This window comes from Chrysemys picta, chromosome 1 (genome assembly GCF_011386835.1).
Source record: "Chrysemys picta bellii isolate R12L10 chromosome 1, ASM1138683v2, whole genome shotgun sequence".
Taxonomy (NCBI): domain Eukaryota; kingdom Metazoa; phylum Chordata; order Testudines; family Emydidae; genus Chrysemys; species Chrysemys picta.
Genome location: NC_088791.1, coordinates 293,106,115 through 293,131,400, shown reverse-complemented (window position 1 = coordinate 293,131,400; position 25,286 = coordinate 293,106,115). Strand labels below are relative to the sequence as shown.

Sequence of the window (25,286 nt, the reverse complement as noted above, 5' to 3'; positions counted from 1 at the left end):
TGGCTAGCTATAGCCAGTCTAAGTAACTTGAAAGGAGCTCGTAACATGCGCTTTCCACCCAATATTAATGAAAACAACAGTGTACCTTTATCAGGGTGATTCAAAATCATGATTCTCCTATGAGCTGTTCTAATCTTGGCCTTGTCAGCAGATGGACTGTAGAAATAAATTAAAGTGCTTACCATAGTGTCAAATTCAGATTATAAATTATCAGTTTGCACAGATTTCAAGACAATTTAAAACTAGAGGTTTTCACCATCTTGTGGACAAAACACACAATTGCACCTTTCGGGATGTAACATTTTAATAAGCCTTTTAAGACATTTAAGGAAGTACACTTTTTTTTTTTTTTAAAGCCAGTACAGTGCAGGAATACTGATAGCTTTTGTCTGTTCCAAAACTCAACAGTTCCTGCCACATACACGACAGAGACTGTATCAGCACAGTTATGTCAGCATAACTATGCCAGCATTACATTGACAGAAGGGGGTTTTCTGTCGGTGTAGGACCACCACCTCCCTGGATGGCATTAGCTAGGTCAACGGAAGCCCTCTTCCCTCACACCCCTGATCAATGTAGCTATGCTAATATAACTTTTCATTACAGACAAAGCCTTACACAGATTTAACTGTTTTTTCCACCAGTGAACAGGGGGAAACTATCCTTTTCCTGGAAAACGGTTATTTACGACCAATGACAAAATATCTAATATTTGTTGTAACTATGTATCTGTACAGAGTATTATTAAAATATGGCAATATTAAATAATTCCTCATTCTGGTGAGATCAGAAAACTCTGCATTTTTTGTTTTTCCAAAGCTGTTCAATGTGTTACACTCAGCGACATGTCAATTTACAAATGCTACAGAAAGCTGTTCCTTTCAGTGACAGGAAGATAAAATATGTACTTCAACTAAATTAAGTGTGTATCTTACCAGCAAATAGCCACTTATGGAAGCATTGTGCCAGCACAGTAGCAGCGTGCCTTCTGGTGTGCAGAGGAACATTTCTATTTGAATCTGTATGGTTTAGTTTTTTTTAAATTAGTTGACATGGGAAATGTAGCCAGCATTTGCAGCAGCATTTACCACTTCAAGAGAAGCCAGAGGAAGGCAGCTTTTTGTCGCTCCACTAAAGAGTGTTATGGGTAACACTTTTTAGTGGTACAAAATTTCACCATAGAAGGCGAATACATACTGCCCTTGCATTTTCATTTTAGCCTAAGAGCGGAGGCTAATACATACTTCCACCCCCATTGTCCCCTTTTTAGCCAAAAGCTCCAAGAACCTAACTCCACTATCTGTGCAGGAATGCCAGGTCTCAGCCTAACTATATTCTTGTAGGGGACTCCCCTAAATATTGTAATTGTTACTCTTCAATCACAGGAAAAATCAAAGCCTACATATGTTGCAGAAGTGGTGCACAGAACTGCACTAGAGAAGAAAAGGCGATGCGAATAAAAATTAGGTGGTCAGAGGCCCTGAAAATTACATAATAATTGAGAAATAAGATTATTTATATTTCAAATAATTTTTATATCAAACTGTTAAAGATCACAATATACCATTATTTCAACCTATAAAGCGGTTAATAGGTTGCTGTAATCTAGTGGATTGAGCACACAGTTAGAACCAAGTTTAGCTGAGTTCTGTTCCCAGTTCTGCAACTCATTGTGTAACCTGGGACAAGAAATAATCTATATACTCCAGTTACCCCACAGGCGTAGTTCTCATAGGGACAATGATGTTTGCCCACCTTTGTCAGGGGATTTCAGACCTATATTGCTAAAGGGCACTAAGTGCAAAGTATTATTAGAATCCAAAAATGAGTATTATTGTATTAAGTTAGAAATTTAAATGCTCAAGAGTTAGGTTATGGCAAAATTGCATTAAAGTAGTGCAGTTCTGCTCTGAAAAATGACTGATAAAATGGCATGTAACATCAAGTTTGCTTAGTTTAACCAGATGTCACTAATCCTGCAAACTCAAAATCCTTTCTTAAACATCACCAGTAAAAAAAAGGTTCTGCATTGCAAGTTACACTGCCAAGCCTCAATTTCATTAGTGCAACCTTACTCATTACCTTCAGGAAGGTTACACAGAGGTAACTGATTGGCCTTGTACATTTGGTCAGCCATATGTCTCTGGATACACATAGGAACAGATCTGTGGAGTAACATAATGCTATTTTCCAGTCATTTTTCAGAGTATAATCACACTTGAAGGTTGAATACACAACCTCAACTTTGCCCCATGTGTATGCATTGATTATACAATCTATTGTACTACTTCTGTAGTGCAACATCTTAGCATTTTCTACAATCTTAGATTCTATTGTATATTCTTGCTATCTTTTTATTATTTCATACTTATTTTTATTGATTTATACACTATGCAATTTTTCTAGCTAACATATCAATACTTTTGTCACCACTTACATACCACATATTAAAATAATATAAAGATTTCCTTTGGAGAAAAAAATCTTTATTTTATCTGGTAAGTTGTCTTGTAGAGAAAACAGTATGTACATTTTAAGTTTCTCTCATCTAGAACTAGCTAACTTACAATTCTCATTGGACTTATTCTGTAAATATAGAAAGTTCAGGACGTTTGCGTAATACAGGGGGAGCTGGTAGCATCTACTATATTTAGATTCCCTAACATTTTCCATTATAAAAGGTTCTTGTGTACTTCTCTTTGAAAAGCTCTCACAACTCCATTGTTTCCTGCAGGCTTTTGCTATTTGGCAGAGAAGTGCCTTTTATTTGTCCAATTTCCCTCCTCATGGGCATCACCTAGAGACAAGAGTTCCCCCAACTCCCAAGGTGATGAGGAGACAGCCAGGCTAGGCTTTCCCAAACCACCCTCTGGCCCCAGCAACCTATTCCCCTTCTCTCCATATGGAGCAAAGGCTTCCCAAACTTGAGGTAGAGGCGATAGGGAAGGGGGGGGGGAGAGAGAGAGAGAGAGAGAGAGAGAGTCAGTTTGTAATTCTACTGTTGATAACTCTGAGATTCTATTGTACTGTTCTCCAGCATACACAAAAGCAGCACACGAAGTACTACAAGATGCTACATGCGCAGACTATCTAAGATCATTGGAAAGTGGCATTTGAGATGCAATCACATATTTAATACTTTTGAAATACTTATACACAACAATGTATGTAATAAGCATCACCCACAAGAAATGAGTCAGTTTTAAAGTCCTGAACTCTCTCAGAACCATCAAAATATGCACATACAAAAACTAAGTAGGCACTGATCTTAGTACTATAACCTTTGTATTTCTTTATGTGTATCATCATATCACTGGGGCACACGGATCAGCATTCATGTCACACTCTCAGTCAGTACTCGGCCTGAGCCGGGGAAGCTAATGATCCAACCAGCAGACCAAATTCAGTGATGAATCCTGGTCACATGCCTCCCAAGGCACATTGTGCACACGCTAAAGAAGAAGGTCATATCACTTCTAAATTCAACTACATTCTGAGGCAGGGACCATTTCTTTGTATTTATTCTCTAAAGCACTAGTATGTGTTAGGCATTACATAAATAATAAAAAGAGGCACTGATAAGGGTGTGCATTCAGATGTAGCTTTTGCATTTCCTAACTTCTGAGCAAATTACATTAATTGATTGCGTATGTTAATCTCCTTTTAAAAAATTATCCAGAGTTTTTGGGCTAGTCAAATTTGCAAGACTTCCTTCTGCAGTGGGAAGAAGCCTGATGGGCCAGATGCACTTTACCAAGTCTGCTTGCACTGGCACTCCCTTTACTCCCTGGTCCTCCTGAGCAATCTCCTCTTGTGGCACTATATTTAAATGCAGAGTCAGTGAAATCTATCTACCCAGACTTTTTTAAATTTGAAAACTGTCTATGCAGACATTAGCTATGCTGCTAAATAATTAAAGGCCCAATCCTACAAATATGCATGAGTAACTATTTACATATGTAGTCCCATTCAAATGTGGTGTTTGCAGGACTGGGCCACAGATACTAAAAACTATCATAGCTGGAGATGAGAGCACAAGTTACGAACTACTGAAAATAAAGGTTTATGATTTAAGTCTTGTTACCTTCGCTACAGCAGATGTTACCTCAGCTAACATAGAGCCTACCATAATAATACTTCACTTATAATGCCTTCCTCATAAATCTCAAAATTGAATTAAGCCCCAGAACCATTGTGAGCTAAGGATTTCCTTTTTACAGACGACAAAGATGAGGGACAGAGATTAAAATAACTTGCCAGAAGTCACAGAAATTTTATGCCACAGAATAGGGAATCACAAGACCCAAGCACAATACCATTTTTCTTCCCTGATTATGGAGACACCAGTTACTGCTCCATAGTTAATGCTGAGTTCCATTTTGCATTTAAAGTACAGATTAATCCTGTTTTACGTCCACAGCCTCCACAAAATTATTGTTTAATTTTGGGGGCACAGAATGGATTTTCTGAGAATTTACAGTCTGATAATTAGTGTAAGTTAAAAATTCATTAAAATTAGCCTCTAAGAAATTTAGCATCTGTCAGTGTTTGTCCCAAATGATCTTAGTAATGGAACAACACAGACTCTTCAGATTATCCACTGAGTTAATTTTTGTTGAAATCTTGTGCATAAATTATGTTAGAAGAAATTAGGTTGTATTTAAGCTATATTAATAATGTGTGTTGTATCTAATTGTTACATTTATAAAAACTACACACAAGGTCCAGTTAACAGCTCAGTTAACGTGTAAGTGGGGCTTTGTGACAGAGAGAACTCAACAAATCACAACCGTTTCCCTACAGCTAATTTGCATGCATCATTTTGATTAGTTATAATGAGTCAGTGCTATGAGGAAAACTGGACACATTCAAAATAAGGCTGTCAAATGATTTAAAAAATTAATCGTGATTAATTGTAAAAAATTAATCGCACAATTAATCGCACTGTTAAACAATAATAGAATACTATTTATTCACGTAGTTTTGGATATTTTCTACAATTTCAAATATATTGATTAAGAACATAAGAATGGCCCTGTTGGGTCAGACCAAAGGTCCATCTAGCCCAGTATCCTGTCTTCTGACAGTGGCCAGTGCCAGGTGCCCCAGAGAGAACAAACAGAACAGGTAATCAAGTGATCCATCCCCTGTCGCTCATTCCCAGCTTCTGGCAAACAGAGGTTAGGGACACCATTCCTGCCCATCCTGGCTAATAGCCATTGATGGACCTATCCTCCATGAATTTATCTTGTTCTTTTTTTAACCCTGTTATGGTCTTGGCCTTCACAACATCCTCTGACAAGGAGTTCCACGGGTTGACTGTGCGTTGTGTGAAGAAATACTTCCTTTTATTTGTTTTAAACCTGCTGCCTATTAATTTCATTTGGTGACCCCTAGTTCTTGTGTTGAGAAGTAGTAAACACTTCCTTATCTACTTTCTCTACACCAGTCATGATTTTATAGACCTCAATCATATCTCCCCTTAGCGGTCTCTTTTTCAAGCTGAAAAGTCCCAGTCTTATTATTTCTCCTCATACAGAAGCCGTTCCATACCCCTAATAATTTTTGTTGCCCTTTTCTGAACCTTTTCCAATTCCAATATATCAATTACAACACAGACTACAAAGTGTACACTGCTCACTTTTTATTTATTTGTACTGTAAAAAACAAAAGTAATAGTATTTTTCAATTCACCTAATACGAGTACTGTAGTGCAATCTCTTTATAATAAAGTTGAACTTACAAATGTAGAATTATGTACAAAAAAATTACTGAATTCAAGAGTAAAACAATGTAAAATTTTAGAGCCTACAAGTCCACTCAGTCCTACTTCTTATTCAGCCAATTGCTCAGTTTGTTTACATTTACAGGAGATAATGCTGCCCACTTCTTGTTTACAATATCACCTGAAAGTGAGAACAGACGTTCGCATGGCAACGTCATAGCTGGCTTCGCAAGATATTTATGTGCCAGATGCACTAAAGATTCATATGTTACTCCTGAGGGCATTCTGTGCCAAAAAATTAAAAATTCTGCGCACAATATTTTAAAATTCTGCATGTTTTATTTGTCAATATATAAATGCAGAGGCTCCAGCATGGCAGTGGGGAACACAGGCCACTGGCTACACAAAGGTGGGAGATCACCCTGCAGCTCCTCCACCCCGGGACATGGACTCAGCGGTGAGGCTGCACCCGACCCTGACACAGCACAATGCCCTAGAAACACCCTGGGACCCTGCTCCTCTGAGCCAGGTGCGGGGCAGGCAGACTCAACCAAGCAGGATCCAAGTGTAGAGGGGCTCAGTGTGGGGGGATCCAGGTGTGGAGTGAGAAGATTCTGTGTGGGACAATCTGAGTGCAGGCAGCTCAGTAAGGTGTCTAGGTGTGGGGGGATCTGGATGCACGAAGGCTCGCTGAGGGGCTCCAGGTGCAGGGGCAACGAGACTCTGCAGGGGCTTCCAGGTGAAAAGTGGTTGGGGTTCAGCGCAGGGGTCTGGGTGTGGGGGAGTGGGGCCTGGGTGTAGCTAGTTGGGGGCTCAGTGGCGTGGGGGTCTGGATGTGGGGGCTCAGGGTGGTGCAGGGTGTGGAGCACCAGGGAGGGGGTTTGAGTGCAGGGAGCTTAGTAGGGAGTGGTCTGGGTTCAGGGGTGGGGGTCTGGAGGCAGGGGGTCTGGGTGCAGGGGGTCTCCAGGTGCAGGGGTTGAGGTTCAATGGGGTTTTGGGGTATGTAGGGCTAGGGAGGTTCTGGATGTATGGGGTGACGCTAGGCGGGGGTGCCTGGGTATAGGAGGTCTGGATGCATAGGGGTTGAGTGGATGGGGGAGCAGCTCCCTGTACAATGACCCCTCCCCCCGTCCTCTCCTGCCTCCAGCCCAGACAGGACTAGTAGCTGATCCCGGCTCAGGGTAGGAGCCACTGGCTGGGGTGTCCCAAACCCCGTGGTGATTTACCTCTCCGCTGGCTGCTCCGGGTGCCTGAAACGATGCACCTGTGCTGCTAGGGAGTGGTGCGTCACTGCTCTTGCAGCTTACCTTTGCTTCCCTGTCAGAAAGTCATTTTTCTGTGGGGAAGCAAATACATTTGCAGGCGATATGAATTCTGCACACATGCAGTGACACAAAATTCCTCCAGGAGTAATAGGTCCCTTCCTGCTTCAACCACCATTCTGGAGGATATGTGTCCATGCTGCTAATGGGTTCTGCTCGATAACTATCCAAACAAACAGTGTGGACCAATCCCATTTTCATCATCTGAGTCAGATGCCAGCAGCAGAAGGTTAATTTTCTTTTCAGTGGTTCAGGTTCTGTAGTTTCTGCATTGGAGTATTGCTCTTTTAAGACTTCTGAAAGCAAGCTTCACACCTCGTCCCATTTTGGAATGTACCTCAGATTCTTAAACCTTGGGTCGAGTGATGTAGCTATCTTTAGAAATCTCACTTTGGTACCTTCTTTGCGTTTTGTCAAATCTGCTGTGAAAGTGTTCTTAAAAGGAACAACATGTGCTGGGTCATCATCCAAGACTGCTATAACAAGGAATATATGGCAGAATGTGGGTAAAACAGAATAGGAGATATACAATTCTCCCCCAAGGAATTCAGCCACAAATTTAATTCATGCATTATTTTTTTAATGAGCATCATCAGCATGGAAGCACGTCCTCTGGAATGGTGGCCGAAGCATGAAGGGAGATATGAATGTTTAGCATACCGCACGTAAATACCTTGCAATGCTGGCTACAAAAGTGCCATGTGAACGCCTGTTATCACTTTCAGGTGACACTGTAAATAAGAAGCGGGCATTATCTCTCGTAAATGTAAACGAACTTGTTTGTCTTAGCGATTGACTGAACAAAAAGTAGGACTGAGTGGACCTGTACGCTCTAAAGTTTTACATTGCTTTGTTTTTGAGTGCAGTTATGTAACAAAAAATCTACATTTGTAAGTTGCACTTTCACCATAAAGAGATTGCACTACAGTACCTGTATGAGGTGAACTGAAAAATACTATTTATTTTCTTTGCCATTTTTACAGTACAAATATTTGTAATAAAAATAACAATATAAAGTGAGTACTGTCTACTTTGTATGCTGTATTGAAAATGAAATCAATATATTTAAAAATGTAGAAAAACAAAGAATATTTAATAAATTTCAATTGGGTATTCTATTGTTTAACAGTGCGATTAAAACTGCAATTAATCGTGATTAATTTTTTTTAGTTAATCACGTGAGTTAACTGCAATTCATCGACAGCCCTAATTCAAAATTCTTGTTGGCAGATTAAGGAGAAGTGACAATTGGGACAAGTAAAAGTTCTATGACCACATACTGGCTGGGGCATCAGTACTTTAAAAGGCTCCCCACAGGATGGCATTCTTGCCTTTTCTCCACTACACACTAAGATAGTACTAACTGGGGAAACAAGCAGAGCATAAAGGATACCTTTAAAGTGCATAGACATTGGAATTATGGGGCTGGGATCTCCCATCCCTCCTTTACATAGCACCTGTTCTCTAACGCAGACCTCTAAAACAACAATTCAACTGCAAATTAAGGTCCAGAATCACCAGTACATCGACTGCTATGAACTGTTCTGTCAAAGTAAACCAACTTTAAAGCCATCTAAATGGACCAGTAAGCTCTAGCTGCAATGCACTACTCTGGTGTACCAGTGAATCTGCCCATAAGTTTAATTTTAATAAGTGATTTAAGGTTGCTAATGCATTTCTTCAAGTCACCCAAAATACCACATGGTACCATTCTCTTTGGGTTTCTTGTTTAGTGTGCACGTATAAAATATCTATTTTCAAAACCTAAGGAAATTGCAAGACAAAAAATACATCAAGGACGACATAATTTTGGGGTATATCAGTTAAAGACCCTTACAGGAATGTTGTAATTAACTTGAAATGTAACCTTAACTCTCAATTGCCTGGATTAATAAGCGTTAGATAGGCATCATTACAACACTCCTGTAATTAAAGTCTAATTAATGTTAAGGTTACACAAACAAAATTGAACTGCACAGTTAAGTGAACCAAACAATTTTAACTCTGGCCTATAGCGACTTCCTGCAATAATCATGCAATTATGATTAAGACATTTTAGCATTTGTGGCCCCAGATTAGATTAAACTATTTTTAAAGACATTCAGGGCTCCCCCTACTCTTTTCTCCCTTCCTGGAGTTGCTATTAGGAAGAATAAAGGTGGTTTGTGTGCCTTAGTTGTGCATTTCCATATGTTAAAAGAAATCCAAACATGTTTAAGCAGGAGCGGCGCCAGGGTTTTTGGCGCCCTAGGCAGGGGTCCTTCCGCGCTCCCCGTCTCTGCAGCAATTCTGCGGCGGGGGGGTCCTTCTGCGCTCCCGGTCTTCGGGGCACTTCGGCGGCAGGTCCCGGAGCGAGTGAAGGACCCGCCGCAGAATTGCTGCCGAAGACCCGGAGCACAGAAGGACCCCCCGCCGCCGAATTGCCGCCAAGGGTGCCCTAGGCAACCGCCTAGGTCGCCTAATGGAAGCGCAAGCCCTGTGTTTAAGTCTAATCTTAACTCTTAATTGCCTGGGTTTGTAATGCTTGGTATTGGACATAATCACAATATCCCTGTAATGTGTTTCACCCTTAAGTTACACATGCCTACACTCCCCGTTAAATTCATCCTAATACACTGTATTGCATCCTCAACTCCTTTAACCACAATAAAAAAAAAAAGATGTGAAGAGAGATTACACATACATTTGAAATGACAGACTCAATGGAATTGCTTTCTGCATTACCGATGCATTAATACAATCCACAGAATTGTAAATCTTTATTTTGTAGTGAGATCAGCATAGATGATCATGTTGATCAGCATAGTATGTGCTGTTCTGATTTATATTTACAGCATTTGCCCTCTACTGCTGTAAGGGGCCTGAAGGCATGATGAAAGTTGCATGGTTGCTCATTTTATTGTATTTTTTTTTCCAACCAAAATACAGTCTTAGAATGGCATATGGAACACAATTTTTGTTAACAAGTTACAGCTGTGAGCACCATATAGCCCTATTCTTTCACCTTACATTTCTCCATTCAGTCTGGTGATAGAACAGAAACAGTATTAATGCAGCACACCTACCTTATGCCTAAAATAAGACTCGCTTCTCGTCTATTCATTTTCTGTTCAAATCCTCCTTTATAGTAGGATGAAAAACTCTATGGGGGGAGTGGAAGGGGGAGGAGGGGAGAGAGAGAGAGAGAGGGAGAGAGAGAGAGAGAGGGGAAAATCATTAGTTCCAGGTACATAGGTGTCATGATCTCAATGCTATTCTATTACCTTAGCAAGGTTGATTGGCATTTGATTTGATGAAACTACTGAAAAACAAATATGGTTTAAAAGGAACTCTGTCGAACACTGAAAATCTGACCTCTTAAAAGTTACAGTTTGTGTTTTTACAGTGTCCCACTGATAATGAAAGACATTAATTGTTGCAGCCATTGATTTGTAGGGTTGAGAGTCTCCCTGCCCTTTGGCAGGGGAACCCTAATTGTCTAAATGCTGGGTAGAATGAAATTGCACATGAGCACTGCCCTGGGCTTCATGTGCACACAAATTCATGCTGACAACTTCCCCTGCCAATTGGGATTATTTGCTGGTTTTTTCCCCAGATCAGAAACTGAGATTTTAACCACTGTTTAAAACAACTGAAAGAGAAAACTTGTTTTGGAGAGTGAGGTGTGGTGAATTTTTTAAAAGCAAAAAATATAGTTGTCCAGGGAAGGGAGTGAGGATAAAACTGGTGCCTATCAACCATGTGTTAAAATAAATTATTAAAATAGCCACTTACACTAACTAAAGATATCAGTGTTGTTGTTGTTTTTTTAAATAAAAAGAATTAGGGACTAGTCCAGCATCACACAGCCTCAGCCCTCTGAGTCAAACAAACCCCAGAGACAACAGATGTAGTTCCAAGACAGCCTGACTATTGGGAGCTGGAGCCCAGAAGTCAGTTAAGAAGACTGAAGTTTTGTTAACTGCCAAATTTATCAACAAGTAAGCTTTATAAAAAGTAAGCTTCATCCTTTTATCATCTAAGTGAAGTCTGGCTTCAGAACTGTGCTTTTTACCTACAATTAAAATATGCCTGGCCCTTAATGAAACACATTTTCAGCTAGCTACTAAATATACCTAGTAATTATCAATAATAAAATTTGTCTTACATTTATACAGCACTTCATGCCAAATGAATGTACAAACACACATTTAAATTACATGCACTTATAAGGCACCTATTACGGTATCTAAGCAAACTTCATAGTTAAGATTAGGAGCAGATAGTCTCCCAAACCATAGTGCTTACACAAGAGGGACGCCTCACCCATTACCAAAAAAGCAGCCACCTCTGAGATAATGTTTTCACCCCTCAGCCAAAAGGCTGAGAAGTGAATATTACACCACAACATTACAGCTTTAGACAGGCAGAGAATTTGGTACCAAATAAAACTTCAGAGAGCACACAGGGCCTGCTAGTGCCCACTGAAGTCAATGGAAATCCTCCCAATCACTTCAATGGCCATTGAATTAGACTAGTGGTTCTCAACCTGTGGGCTGCTTGCAGGCCAGTCCCAGCTGTGCGATAAAAAAAATCCAAAGTTTGCCAGTCCCGGCAGAGGATGGGGCCAGCTGAGGGGTAGATGGCACCATGGAGCCCTGCTGATGTGCTAGTGCCAGCAGGGAAGGCAAAGCAGCCCTCTGTGGTGGGGGAGGAGCTCCAGTGGCAGCCTGCTGCTTCCTCCGGCCCTGGGACAAATTGTAGGGTTGCCAGGTGTCCAGTTACCACATGCGGGGGAAGGCTCCGGGCCATCAACCCGTGCCAGTCATAGGCGTAGTTTAGGAGGGCATTCCCCCCCGCCACCTCTCACAGAAATAGGGGGTGCTGAGTAGCACTTGCTCTGCTTAGCCTGTCGGGGTGGGGAGCATAGGTTCTGTCCTTCCCACACTGCCAGCTCACTCGGCGCCTCTCCCCAGTGGAGGCTAGCAGTTCTGGGATGCTGCCTCTTGCGACCTACTGCCTGTCATTATCCTCTTCTACGTGTGTTGGGTCCTGTTTCTGTACAACAGCGAGTGCCTATGTGGGGTCAGGACAAGGCAGTAGGGAGGGAAGAAGGATGGGATAGGGCAGAGAAGGGGAAGGGGGGGAATAGGACAGGGGACAGTGTGGAGAGGAAAGAGGATGGGGCGGAAAGAGGAAGGGAGGGGGTGGGTGAGTGTGATGGGGCAGGGGACAGTGGAGAGCGGAAAGAGGATAGGCCGGGAAGAGGGAGGGGATGGGGCAGTGGGACAGGGCAGGGGACAGTGGGAAGGCGGAGGGGGCAGGGTGAAGAGAAGGGGATAGGGGATGGGAAGGGGACAGTGGGGAGAGGAAGGGGATAGGAGGATGGGGTAGAGGGAAGAGAAGGGGATGACTGAGTGCAGCTACCAGTGGGAGAGCTGTCTCCTCGCTTCTGAGCATCCATGCCAGAGGCATCCATAGAAATGGGGGGGTGGCACATGCCCCCCCACTAGCCACAGCTACGTGTCACCTCTGGGGGTGAGATGAGCATGCTCCGGGCTGCAGTGCACCCTGAACTGCCTGCAGCAGACAGTGCCTACCTGCCCATCCCCTGCTGGCTATGTCCAGACCCGGAGCTCACAGCAAGAGCAGGAGGCTGCTCTGTAAGTCCTGTTTCTGGGGGGGGAGAGCTGGTGTGGGGTGGAAATTTGTTTCATCGGTGGCTTCCAGCTAGGATCCCCCATGGCTCGGTGGGTGGGATCAACCCTGCCCTTTACTGTCTGGGAGCAAGTGTTGAGGGACATGTGCCCAACTGGGCAGCCACAGCAGGTAGGGTAGTATATATATATTATATATATACATATATATTGCGTGGATGCAGTCTACATAACACAAAGAGCTGCATATGCAGCCCACAATGGTAAACAGGTTGAGAACTATTGGATCAGGCCCTGAGAGAGAGTAGAACATTACCACCTAAAGAGAAACTTGACAATGATACCTTACTACTTCTCCCCCCAGTTATTAAAGAAGACAGGTACTTTGGAAAATGTTGCCCAAGACTTTTTGAAAAAGGGACTTCAGTGACAGTCTCCTAGGTGCTTTGGAAAATAAGTCCCATTTTCAAAAGAGACTTTGGCACTTAGGTATTTTTGAAAATGTTACCTCTAGTGTAGCTCTCTAATGTTACAATGGGATACTGATTCAGCAGACTTTTCTCCATCAGCACTATCTCCTGAATTATCTCCACCTTCTCCCACAGAACCCTCCCCATGCCTTTGATAGGCTCCATTTGAGGTACAGACCGGTGCTCATTAACTTGAGATCACAGCCTAAGTCGGTCATGGGCAATCTGTGGCCCATCAGAGTAATCCGCTGGTGGGCCATGAGACAGTTTGTTTACATTGACCGTCCGCAGGCATGGCCGCCCACAGCTCCCAGTGGCTGCGGGTCACTGTTCTCAGCCAATGGGAGCTGCGGAAAGCAGCGCAGGCTGGCCACCACTTCCCGCAGCTCCCATTGGCCAGGAATGGCAAACCGTGGCCACTGTGGGTGGCCATGTCTGCAGACGGTTGATGTAAACAAACGGTCTTGCACCCCACCAGTGGATTACCACGACAGGCCGCATGCGGCCCGCAGGCTGCCCACCACTGGCCTAAGTAGTATGGCTGCATGACTGTGATGGTGCTGCCCATGGGAACCAGCTGAGGTCACTCAATTAGGGTGAACTGCAAACAAAACGGGGCAGACAAACCCCAAAAGCTGGTGGTTATTCCAATACTTAGATTTACCAAACCAGCACAAAGCAGCTTCTGTAGTACCTCACTGGTTATTCAGCAGTCCAAACAAAGCAGTTCCCTTAAAGTGCCCAGCCTCAGGCCTCCGTCCAGACACACCTGTCAGATATGATGATGATTACTGAAAATAATCATCCCTCTTGTGTAAGCACTATGGTTTGGGAGACTATCTGCTCCTAATCTTAACTATGAAGTTTGCTTAGATACCGTAATAGGTGCCTTATAAGTGCATGTAATTTAAATGCGTGTTTGTACATTCATCATCTCCCTTTTGGCCTGAGAAAACAATAGGCTTAACTCTTCTTCTCCCAAACATCCTGGCAATTAGCACAGGGTAATTCATCCATTAAACAGTTCAGATACAGGTTACCACAACCTTCAAAGAGACATATAGACAATACTACTATTTCACTCAACTATCATCATAAATGTTAATATTCCTTTTTTGATCTTTGAATTTAAGCTATAGCAATAGACAAGAATTGTTTGCTTATATTACAAGACCTGAGCAAACATCTAACTTTCTATCTTTAACAATGCAGACTTACATTTCAAAGCTCTATTCATTTACCTATCTTCCTAACCAGTCCTTAAGGTTCACCCCTGGGTCAGGTCAGTCTGAGAGTTAATTAACTCTTTCTGGCCCTGTCATCTTTCAATGAGATATTATATTACACTCATACCATCATAATGACAAAATACAAACTCCCTTTTTATAATTGTAAACATTCTTATTATTATTAGCACCTAGGAGCTCTAGTCATGGAGCAGGACCCCACAGCATTAGATATTATACACAAAAGACAGGCCCTGCTTAGACTGCATACTTCAGGGAGCCTTGATCTTTATAGTTTCCAAAAAGCATTAAACAAGTGCTTTGCCCTGTTCTTTTGAGAGGAAGACACTCAGGCCTGTCTTGGACCTTTAAAATCACAGCTAGGTCATTAAGGACAATGGCTTTCTTCTCAAAGGACACTTATGGCACAAACAGCCCCTTTTTTAATGAAAGTCCCAGTCCTAAAGAGATTTGAAGCTTCCTTTTTAAAGCAAAGGAAATCAGACTAAAAGCCATCTTTGTCTAGGTTAGAGGCATGGGCAAGTGAGGACAGAACATTCCTTAAAAAAAAAAAAAAAAAGGTAGAAGGGCAGTTTTCTAGCTACTAAAGAAGAAGTTTGATTATCCATCTAACTTACACGTGCTACTCGGACTTAAATAGAGAAGTGTTTTCATGAAGCAGTGCTACTTTTGATATTTCCTGTTAGGAAAACTCAAAGTGATAAGGGAAGGACATTTCAGGCACCCTACAATATTAAAATCAGCCTACCACATCTGCAATCCTTGCTGGGCTGGAAAGATCACAAAAGTGAGCTCTCCACTTCCTGATACTTCTGATATTTTGGGCCCCATTTAACCTTCTAGGCAGGTCTTCCTTACATGTTGTGCCCTATACAGCCCATGATAGTTAATTCAGTTTCTTGCATGAACTCTATTAAAAGAAAATTGTAAATAGCTTTAGGCCCACTCTATAAGTGTATGGATTCCCTCAGCAATCTCCAGAAAAGGGCTGTCAGATAGGGAAGCCTAATTTATTTGGGCTGTGACGTCTTTAAAGACCTTCCCTGGTTTGCATAACCTACCTTTCTGTTACAATTTGTGCACCAGTAAGAGATATCCCAGTGTCCTTATGAGACTAATCACCACACCCTGTCTATATAGAAGCTATGGTTTATAAAATATGTATGTGTTTCGGTATCCACAAGTCACCACAATCTCTCACTGAAGAGACAATAAAAAAGCCATTTATATATATTCTGCTAGATATTAAGAATATTTTATGGGGAAAAACTATGTTAATGCAGATTTAAGGTTGCTTGATGGTATGCTGTCCCCTTGCAGTATGCTGAGTTGAACAAAACTCAAACTTCTGTAAACCAGGAAATGAAGAGTGAAGGTTACCCAGGGCTCTCCCTTCTTTCAGCAATGCCTCAACACCCCCCACCCTATTTGCACACACACTTTTACTCTGCCAACCCCACAGTTGCTGAAATATACAAGCTCTTCACCTCCTTTTAACCACCCATTCACACTCAGCCACAGGATTCCATCTGACACTATTAAAGGACTGTGACGAAGTGGGACTGTTCTTAATGTTTCCTCTGAATACTGTGTGGGTGCCTCAGTTTCCCCTATGCATTTCTAAAGTCTCTAGGTGGTTGGGAAAGGCCAGTGTGCATAAATCACTGACACACTGTCTCCCTGGCAACAAATGGCCAGGGCCCCTTCCCCCCCTGCACGGAAATAGCTAAAGGTGAACAAAGGGATCAGGTGACCTCCTGGCCCAGGAAAGAGAAAAAGCAGGGAGAAGGAGGAGCTGGGGGGGTTTCAGAGTTGGAGCTACCTGGGGACTAGGAGTGCGGGCAGACGTGGGTGTCTGGCTCTCTGAACCCCATAATGGACCCGGCCGAGGGGTCCCGTTCGCCGCTGTACCTACAAGCTCTGTTTTAGACCGTGTTCCTGTCATCTAATAAACCTCTGTTTTACTGGCTGACTGAGAGTCACGTCTGACTGCGAAGTGGGGGGTGCAGAACCCTTTGGCTTCCCCAGGACCGCGCCGGGGCGGACTCGCTGTGGGAAGCGCACGGAGGGGCATATGCTGAATGCTCCAAGGAGAGACCCAGGAGGTGAAGCCGTGTGAGCTTCTTGCCCTGAAGACTGTCTGCTCCGAGGGAGAGGAGGCTCCCCAAAGTCCTGACTGGCTTTGTGGGGAGCAGTTCCAGAGCATCGCCCGGGGGCTCCGTGACAAGGACAAAAAGGGGGGGAATGGTGGAGTTGCCTGCACCACCTGCCCTCTACCCCTTCAAGCAATATATCCATATGCACATACTCACATTGGCTCTTGGCATTATAACATTCAGGAGGTTCCAGATCCTAGTGTACGCTCACCCATACAGCCAACTTCCCAGAAAGAATACCACATGTGTACAATTTATGAATCACTTCACGGCCTTTTACAACTCCCTTTCACTTACTCACAGGATACCATCTCAACCTACACTTTCACGCAGCCATCATTAAAGCATTGGAATCCGTTCCTATTCCACCTCACGACTGACAATTGCCATTTAATAAAAGCCCTGTGTCTTGCTACTGACGTAACCTACGCCATTCTACATAAAAGTGATGCATCCTGGAGGTACACATGCAGGTCTTCCCTTTCCTCACATGCTTCACAGGGTGCAAAACACAGATTTCTACGTATCACAACCACAGCCAATTTATCTAACTCTTTTATTGAGCTCATTTATACTTTTGGCCTTTACATCATTCCCTGGCAACAAGTTCCCCAGATTAACTTGCATTATGTGAAGAACTTCCTTATGTTTGTTTTAAACCTGCTGCTATTAATTTCAGTGGGCGATCCCCCAGTTCTGTGTTATGTGAAGGGGTAAATAGCACTTCTCTATTACTTTCTCCACACCATTCATGATTTTATAGACCTCTATAATTCCCCCCTCCCACCCATCATCTCTTTCCCAAGCTGAACAGTCCCACTGTTTTTAATTTCTCCTCATATGGAAGCTGTTCCATAAGCCTAATTATTTTCATTGTCGTTCTCTGTACCTTTTCCACTTCTATATCTTTTTTGAGATGAGGTTTCCAGAACTGCAAGCAGTATTCAAGCTGTGGACATACCATGGATTTATACAGGAGCATTATCATATTTTCTGTCTCATTTTCTATCCCTTTCCTATATTGTACAGTTCAGAATACTATCCACCATCTATGCAAGTTAAAAGTGAACTTAAATTCACAATTTGGGTTCCCCCAAAACTTAGTGGCTGCCATGCACTACTTGGGTAAAACTGACCAACAGAGACCACTCTGACCCACGTCACAGCAATAGATTGATCACTAGTTCTGTGCAAACCCCACTAGAAACTGTTAGAAAAATAATTTTGTTATTTCAGAGCTTATATATCTGGAACCCCAGTTCAAACAACCCCGGGGGTGGGGGGGGGGTGTCACTAACCATACTCTGCACTCCCACAAAGCATAGCAAATTTCAAGAAAATCTATACAAGCACAAAGATTTTAGAGCGCTTAGAAATGTCCTCTAAACGTCCTCTAAACAGGAAGGCTAGACAGATAATGGAGGGGAAAGGCTCTGTGCCCATCCATCTGCAGCACAGGAGGCTGTGTGAAGTGGCCAATTCACCTCAATAAGGTGTTTTCAGCTGAATGAGAACACCTCATGGAGATTAATACAACCTGAAACAATAGCTCTGAGAATGAGGAGTACTTGTGGCACCTTAAACCTGGTCTACACTATGAGTTTAGGTCGAATTTAGCAGCCTTAAATCGAATTAACCCTGCACCTGTCCACACAACGAAGCCATTTTCTTCGATATAAAGGGCTCTTAAAATCGATTTCTGTACTCCTCCCCGACGAGGGGAGAAGCGCCGAAATCGACATTGCCATTTCAAATTAGGGTTAGCGTGGCTGCAATTTGACGGTATTGGCCTCCGAGAACTATCCCACAGTGCACCATTGTGACCGCTCTGGACAGCGATCTGAAGTCGGGTGCACTGGCCAGATAGACAGGAAAAGCCCAGTGAACTTTTGAATTTCATTTCCTGTTTGTCCAGCGTGGAGAGCACAGGTGACCACGCAGAGCTCATCAGCATAGGTAACCATGCAGTCCGAGAATCGAAAAAGAGCACCAGCATGGACCGTACGGGAGGTACTGGATCTGATCGCTATATGGGGAGAGGATTCTGTGCTAGCAGAACTACGTTCCAAAAGCCGAAATGCCAAAACATTTGAAAAAAAATCTCCAAGGGGCACGATGGAGAGAGGCCACAATAGGGACTCACTATAGTGGCGTGTGAAAGTTAAGGAGCTCAGACAAGCCTACCAGAAAACCAAAGAAGCAAATGGAAGGTCCAGGTCAGAGCCGCAGACATGCCGCTTCTATGCTGAGCTGCATGCAATTCTGTGGGGGGGGGGGGGAGCCACCACCCCTACCCCACCTCTGACCGTGGATTCTGAGGAGGGGGTAATCTCAGCCATACCTGAGGATTCTGCGGACAGGGAAGATGAGGAGGAGGAGGAGGAGGAGGAGGAGGAGGACGAGCTTGCGGAGAGCACACAGCACTCCATTCTCTCCAACGGGCAGGATCTTTTTCTCAGCCTGACTGAAGTACCCTCCCAAGGCAGTATCCCAGACAATGAGGCCATGAAAGGGACCTCTGGTGAGTGTACATTTGTAAATATAAAATATGGTTTTAAAGCAAGCGTTTTTTAATGATTAATTTGCCCTGAGGACTTGGGATGCATTCGTGGCCAGTACAGCTACTGGAAAAGTCTGTGAACGTGCCTGGGGATGGAGCGGAAATCCTCCAGGGACATCTCCATGAACCTCTCCTGGAGGTACTCCAAAAGCCTTTGCAGAAGGTTTCTGAGCAGTGCAGCCTTATTCCGTCCTCCATGGTAGGACACTTGACCACGCCATGCTAGTAGCAAGTAATCTGGTATCATTGCATGACAAAGCCTGGCCGCACATGCTCCCGGTGTTTGCTGGCATTCAAGCAACATCCGTTCTTTATCTCGCTGTGTTATCCTCAGGAGAGTGATATCGTTCATGGTAACCCGGTTCAAATATGGGAATTTACTGAAGGGGACAGAGGTGGCTGTTCCTACTGGGCTGTTTGCTTGTGGCTGAAAAGAAATCCTTCCCTGCAGTTATCCAAGTTGGGTGGGTGGGGGGGAGGGGGGAAGAAGAGAGGCAGGAATCATTGGCACTGAGCTTTTCGCATTTGGCTAGCAGCGATCTTCCCTGATACCAGCCACGCGGTGTGGGGAGGGGTAAAGCGATCATCCCAGAGAACTGGATTGGGGGGGGGGGGGGTAGTTTAACAGGAAAACCGCAGCACTCAATGGGCTTTGCTTGGTATGTGAGGGTGCTGCCTTTAGGAAGGCTGCAGAAGCCGAAAGACAATGGCTTACCATGGCCGCATGCAAGCCGAATTCTGTTGCCCAGACCTGCATCTGTGATCTCTAACACCAAAGCCGCAGGCACTCAATATTAAGATGCAAAATGCAACCTTGTACCGAAATCACACGTGCTATGTAATGTGAATAGGATCACAGAGTGCCGCTGCAGCCCCTGTATAACCGCCCTCCCCCCAACCATGTTCCATAGCCTCCTCACTTAGACGTGTAAGAATGCAGGGGGGCGGGGGGAGAGGAGGCTCCATGCACCCTCCCACTCCACCCCAGTGGACAGCCCAAGCAAAAGGCTGTCATTATTTTGAACTTTTTTAGTGGCCTTTTCCTTCCCTCCTATCCTCCTCCCAAACCCCACCCGGGCTACCTTGTCAGTTCTCTCCCTCTTTTTATAATCCATTAATAAAGAATACATGATTTTTAAACGATAGTGACTTTATTTCCTTTGAAAGCAAGCTGTGATCGAAGGGGGAGGGTGGGTTGCTTACAGAGAATGAGTCAATCAAGGGGGCGGGTTTTCATCAAGGAGAAACAAACAGAACTTTTACACCGTAGCCTGGCCAGTCATGAAACCAGGGCCGGCTCCAAGCACCAGCTGAGCAAGCTGGTGCTTGGAGCAGCAGATTGTTCGAGGCGGCATTCTGCCCAATCCTAGGGTGGCACGGCCGCTTTTTTTTTTTTTTTGGTTCCGCTCCAGCCACCCTGTAGGCGTTGCAAGCTTCCACAGGGCTATCGCCACTCGCTTCTCAACTGTGAGGGCTGCTCTCATCTTGGTATTCTGGCGCTTCAGGGCAGGGGAAAGCAAGTCACAAAGTTCCATGAAAGTGCCCTTACGCACGCGAAAGTTTCACAGCCACTGGGAATCGTCCCACACCTGCAACACTATGCAGTCCCACCAGTCTGTGCTTGTTTCCCGGACCCAGAATTGGCGTTCCACGGCTAGAACCTGCCCCATTAACAACATGATCTCCAAAGCGCCGGGGCCCGCGGTTTGAGAGAATTCTGTGCCCGTGTCCTCATCACTCTCGTCACCGCGCTGCCATCGCCCCCTTCTCCTCGCCTGGTTTTTCAGGTCTTGGTTCAGCATAAACTGCACAATAATGTGCGAGGTGTTTACAACGTTCATGACTGCTGTCTTGAGCTGAGCGGGCTCCATGCTTGCCGTGGTATGGCGTCTGCAGCGTTCACCCAGGAAAAAAGGCGCGAAACGGTTATCTGCCGTTGCTTTCATGGAGGGAGGGGTGAGGCTGTACCCAGAACCACCAGCGACAATGTTTTTTGCCCCATCAGGCATTGGGATCTCAACCCAGAATTCCAATGGGCGGGGGAGACTGAGGGAACTATGGGATAGCTACCCACAGTGCAACGCTCCGGAAGTCGACACCAGCCTCGTTACATAGACTCACACCACCGAATTAATGTGCTTAGTGTGGTCGCAGGCACTTGACTTTATACAATCGGTTGCCAAAAATGGAATTCTGTAAATTCGGAGTAATCTCGTAGTGCAGACATACCCTTAGAGAAGATCCTGGCTGCCTCACAGATCCTGGCAGGGGCAGCCAGAAGGGCTCAGACACTCCCAGACGGGCAAGGCCCCAGACCCCGGCTCATATGAGGAGGGCAGGGAGGGAGGCTCAGGACCCGCTAAAGGGGAAAAAGATCCCCCATATCTGGGCACATACATGGGAAGGAAGAATCCCTGCCTCTATTCTCCTCCAGTCCTCCTGCCACTCAACCCATTGTCCCCCTTCCCACTATCCCACCTCTCCTACCCTAATCCCCAAGCCTCCCTCCCCTACCACCCACCTCCATTTATCCCTCATCCCCCTCCCCTTTCACCTGATTGCAGCTCGAAACCCCTCTCCTCCTTTCCCCCTCACTTCTCTACCCCCTAATTACCCCTTCCTCTCAGGTAGAATTGACATCTCTAAATTTTCCCCAAAGGCTTTGGGAGGTGCAGGGTGGTTCGTGGGCAATGGCAGAGTTGTGGCATGCACTAGGTGGGGGTGCACTGGCAGAGCTGTGGAGTGCCACACTTCCCTCGCCCGAGCCCCCAAGCTCTTCCCCTCCTCTACCACCCATCCCCATTCATGCCCCTTCCAATAACCTGTTCTCTTCACTGCATCCCCAACCCCTCTCATCATATTCCCCCACTCCTCCACCCCTCAATACACCTTCCCTCTCAGGAAGCATTCACATGTCCAATTTTCTTTCCTTTATTACTTTGATTACACACCCCACCACCCAAAATGAAATTACTACCCATGACTCATAAATTGTAACCAATCTCTAGCCACTCAGTCCAAAACTCCTTTTGTCTTTGGTCACTGGGGTGGGACAATAGAGGGGAGGGAAATGAGGAACTTATCCTTAGTTACGTTAATGGAAGGGTGAATTCACAGCCATAAGGAGGTCTGTGATTCATCTAGTCATCAGTACTTTTCAGTGAAACAGAACAAGGCAGCAGAAGGAAACTATTTTTTGGCGGGGACTGTAACTCAGGAATCCATGGGTCAAATGGCTCCAAGTTTGGATCACTAACCCTATCCCAGCACCCTCACAAGGCACATCGAATTTCAAAACAATCCAATTCACCATTCAGACTTCGCAGCACTTATAAGAACTGAGCTTTAAAAGCATGCAAAATGGCAGGAATGGAAACCCACTAGCTGTTCTTCTGTATTGGCATATTCACAGTGTAAAAATGATTTAGCGGGTGCCATGCATTACCTTGCGTAAAGCTTGACAGCTTGAATCATTTTGACCCCCATCACATCATCAAAAGTTTGATCTCTAGCTCTGAGAAAACAAAAATATGCAGCATTTTTCAGGGCTTCTCTCTCTAGAATCCCATGCTCAAATGACTCAAAATTTGGCTCACTAACTCTACCATGCATCCCGCTGAAGTATGCCAAATTTCAAAGAAATCCAACTAAGCAAGTCGATTTTAGAGAACTTAGAAAGATCAACCTTTAAAAAGTTGTCATGATACAACCTACTGTGGCACTCTGGTACCACTGTAATACTGCACATGTTGCAAATCCCAAGATTCATTTCCTCTTCCCAGACTTTTCAACATCTTTACTTTATACATTGTGTTAGAACGGCTGACTTCAGTTATATGAACCACAGAAGAGGTGATCCCCCGATCTCATTCCTAGACTCTGACAGTCACATGATAGCCTGACTGAGTAGAATCCCAAACTCCGACTGGAAAGGAGAGAATTGCAAACTAATTATTGTAGTACTCAATGTTTGCCAAAGAGGGGATATATTCATCATGGAATAAGGAATTTCCATGATTGTGGGTACTGAGGGCCATGGACGTTGATTTTGTCTTAGAATTAATATGGTTACAGCTCAGTCTTCATATGTATCAACAATTCAACAAGGTAGTGTCATTAAAATACCTCCTTTTCATTTATTTCTTATTTTAAAAAGTGACTGAAGTTAGAATAATGGTAATATCTACCTCAGTAATGCAAACCAATGACTAATTAATGTTTCACTCTTTCTGGGGACAACAGACTCATGTCACCACAGAATTAGCAGAACAGTGTAAGCAGCACTAGTGACATCAGTGGCAAATGACACTTTGAAAAGCTAAGTTAATTGGAAAAGATGTGTTTCTCTCGAAAAGCCGCATTACAGGAGATGGTAGGTGAGGTAAACACTTAAATCCCCTAAAAACACAAAATATTTCCTCTAATCCTTTCACTGAAATAACATATTACAGTGGAAACTTGAAGGCTGGACTTTAGTAGTATTTTCACTTATGTATATATACTTAACTGCCGTAAGTTACAGTGATTCAGAGAAAATTTCAATACATTTCAGTTACTAATCTTAATTAAAAGATTACCAGAATTGTTGACTATTCATGCTTTTTGCTTACATAAAAAATAGGCGACACACACAAGATACAGGCATTTTAAAATGACCATTTAATAATCACTCAGCATGGGTTCAGTTAGTGATCTGGAAGAAAATCAATATGTGGTTTACTCTGTGACTGTAATTAACTGGGAATTGTTGCAAACAAATAAAATTAGGATTTGGGTGAGGTCTCTGATTATACAGAGCTTGAGGTGAACCACAGGGAACTACAGCCCATACCCATGGGTCCCAAAATTTCCATGTGCTAGGCTAGTCTCTCCTATGATAACATTAACCATAGACAATTATGCTACTATTAAATGTATACTCCAGCAGCATGAGCAGAAGTAATGATTGCTGTGATGACTACTGAACTAGTAGCTAACATTGTCCGGAAAGCAATAGGTTGAAGACAGAGGGTACTGGAAGGAACTCTCTTATTGATTACGTTCTGTAGCTTTGAATCCCTCTTCACAAAAACCATACAGATAGAGCACAAAGGAGTTTGGGGAGCAGGGTCTTTTGCAGGATCCTAGGGAAAGGGTACCCTATATGCTATCTCCTTCCACAGCTGGAAGATGGAAAGATCAGTTTTGTTCTGCTTTGCCCACATCTTCTGAGTCACAGGCAGAAAATAATTAAATTGATACATTCTGGGAAAACATATCCCAACACCGATACTCAAGAGAAAGAAGATACTTGTAAAACAGAAATGCCAAAAAATGTTGGTTGCTGTTGGACAGTTTTTAATACACATACTGGACCATAAATTTACAATGCACTTTAGAGAAAAATAAAGATATTGTTCCTGCCCTGGCAAACTTAATCTAAATAAGACACACAGAGGAAATAATGGCAAACAAGGAAGAAAACAGAGGGATGAAGGTTATAACAAATAAACACTGAACATGTGAAAGATGCTGAGTATGATGCTTGAAATTTTTAAGTTTGCAAATAGAGTAGGACAAGTCAGAAGAAAGAAACTGCACTGACTGGAGACTATCCTTGCAAAGCTAACCAAAAGAAAGATTTAAAGAAGGAATTTGGAAGGGAGGAAAAAAACGGTTACTCACCTTCTTGTAACTGTTGTACTTCGAGATGTGTTGTCCACGTCCATTCCAATCAGGTGTGCGCGCGCCATGTGCATAGTTGCCGAAAATTTTTCCCCCAGTAGCTCCCATCGGGTCAGCTGTGGAGCCCCCTGGAGTAGCGCCTTCATAGTGCTCAATTTATGACCCTGCCGACCTGGCCCCTCCCCAGTTCCTTCTTGCTGGCTACTCCGACAGAGGGGTAGGAGGATGGGTATTGGAATGGACATGAACAACACATCTTGAAGAACAAGTTACAAGAAGGTGAGTAACCGTGTTTTCTTCTTTGAGTGCTTGTTCACATCGATTCCAATCGGGTGACTTCCAAGCTTTACCCCAGAGGTGGGGTCGGAGTTAAGGAATTGCTGATTAGAGAATCGCTATGCTGAAAGCTGCATCATCTCTAGCGTGCTGTGTGATGGCACAGTGAGAGGTGAATGTATGCACCGAGGATCAAGTAGCTGCCCTGCAGATTTCTTGTATCGGGACCC

The 25,286-nt window shown here is 43.8% G+C and overlaps 1 protein-coding gene across 1 annotated transcript in view; it reads right to left on the bottom strand.

The window, feature by feature from the left end:
• The window catches only part of DNAJC15 (DnaJ heat shock protein family (Hsp40) member C15), a 49,579-nt gene that overhangs the window by 5,437 nt on the left and 18,856 nt on the right, over positions 1-25,286 (bottom strand). Inside the window, exons 4-5 of the mRNA XM_005308171.4 lie at positions 10,113-10,189; positions 86-156 (exon numbers count right to left, since the gene is read on the bottom strand). Coding sequence (XP_005308228.1) covers positions 86-156; positions 10,113-10,189 — 148 coding nt within the window. The remainder of the gene's footprint in view (positions 1-85; positions 157-10,112; positions 10,190-25,286) is intronic.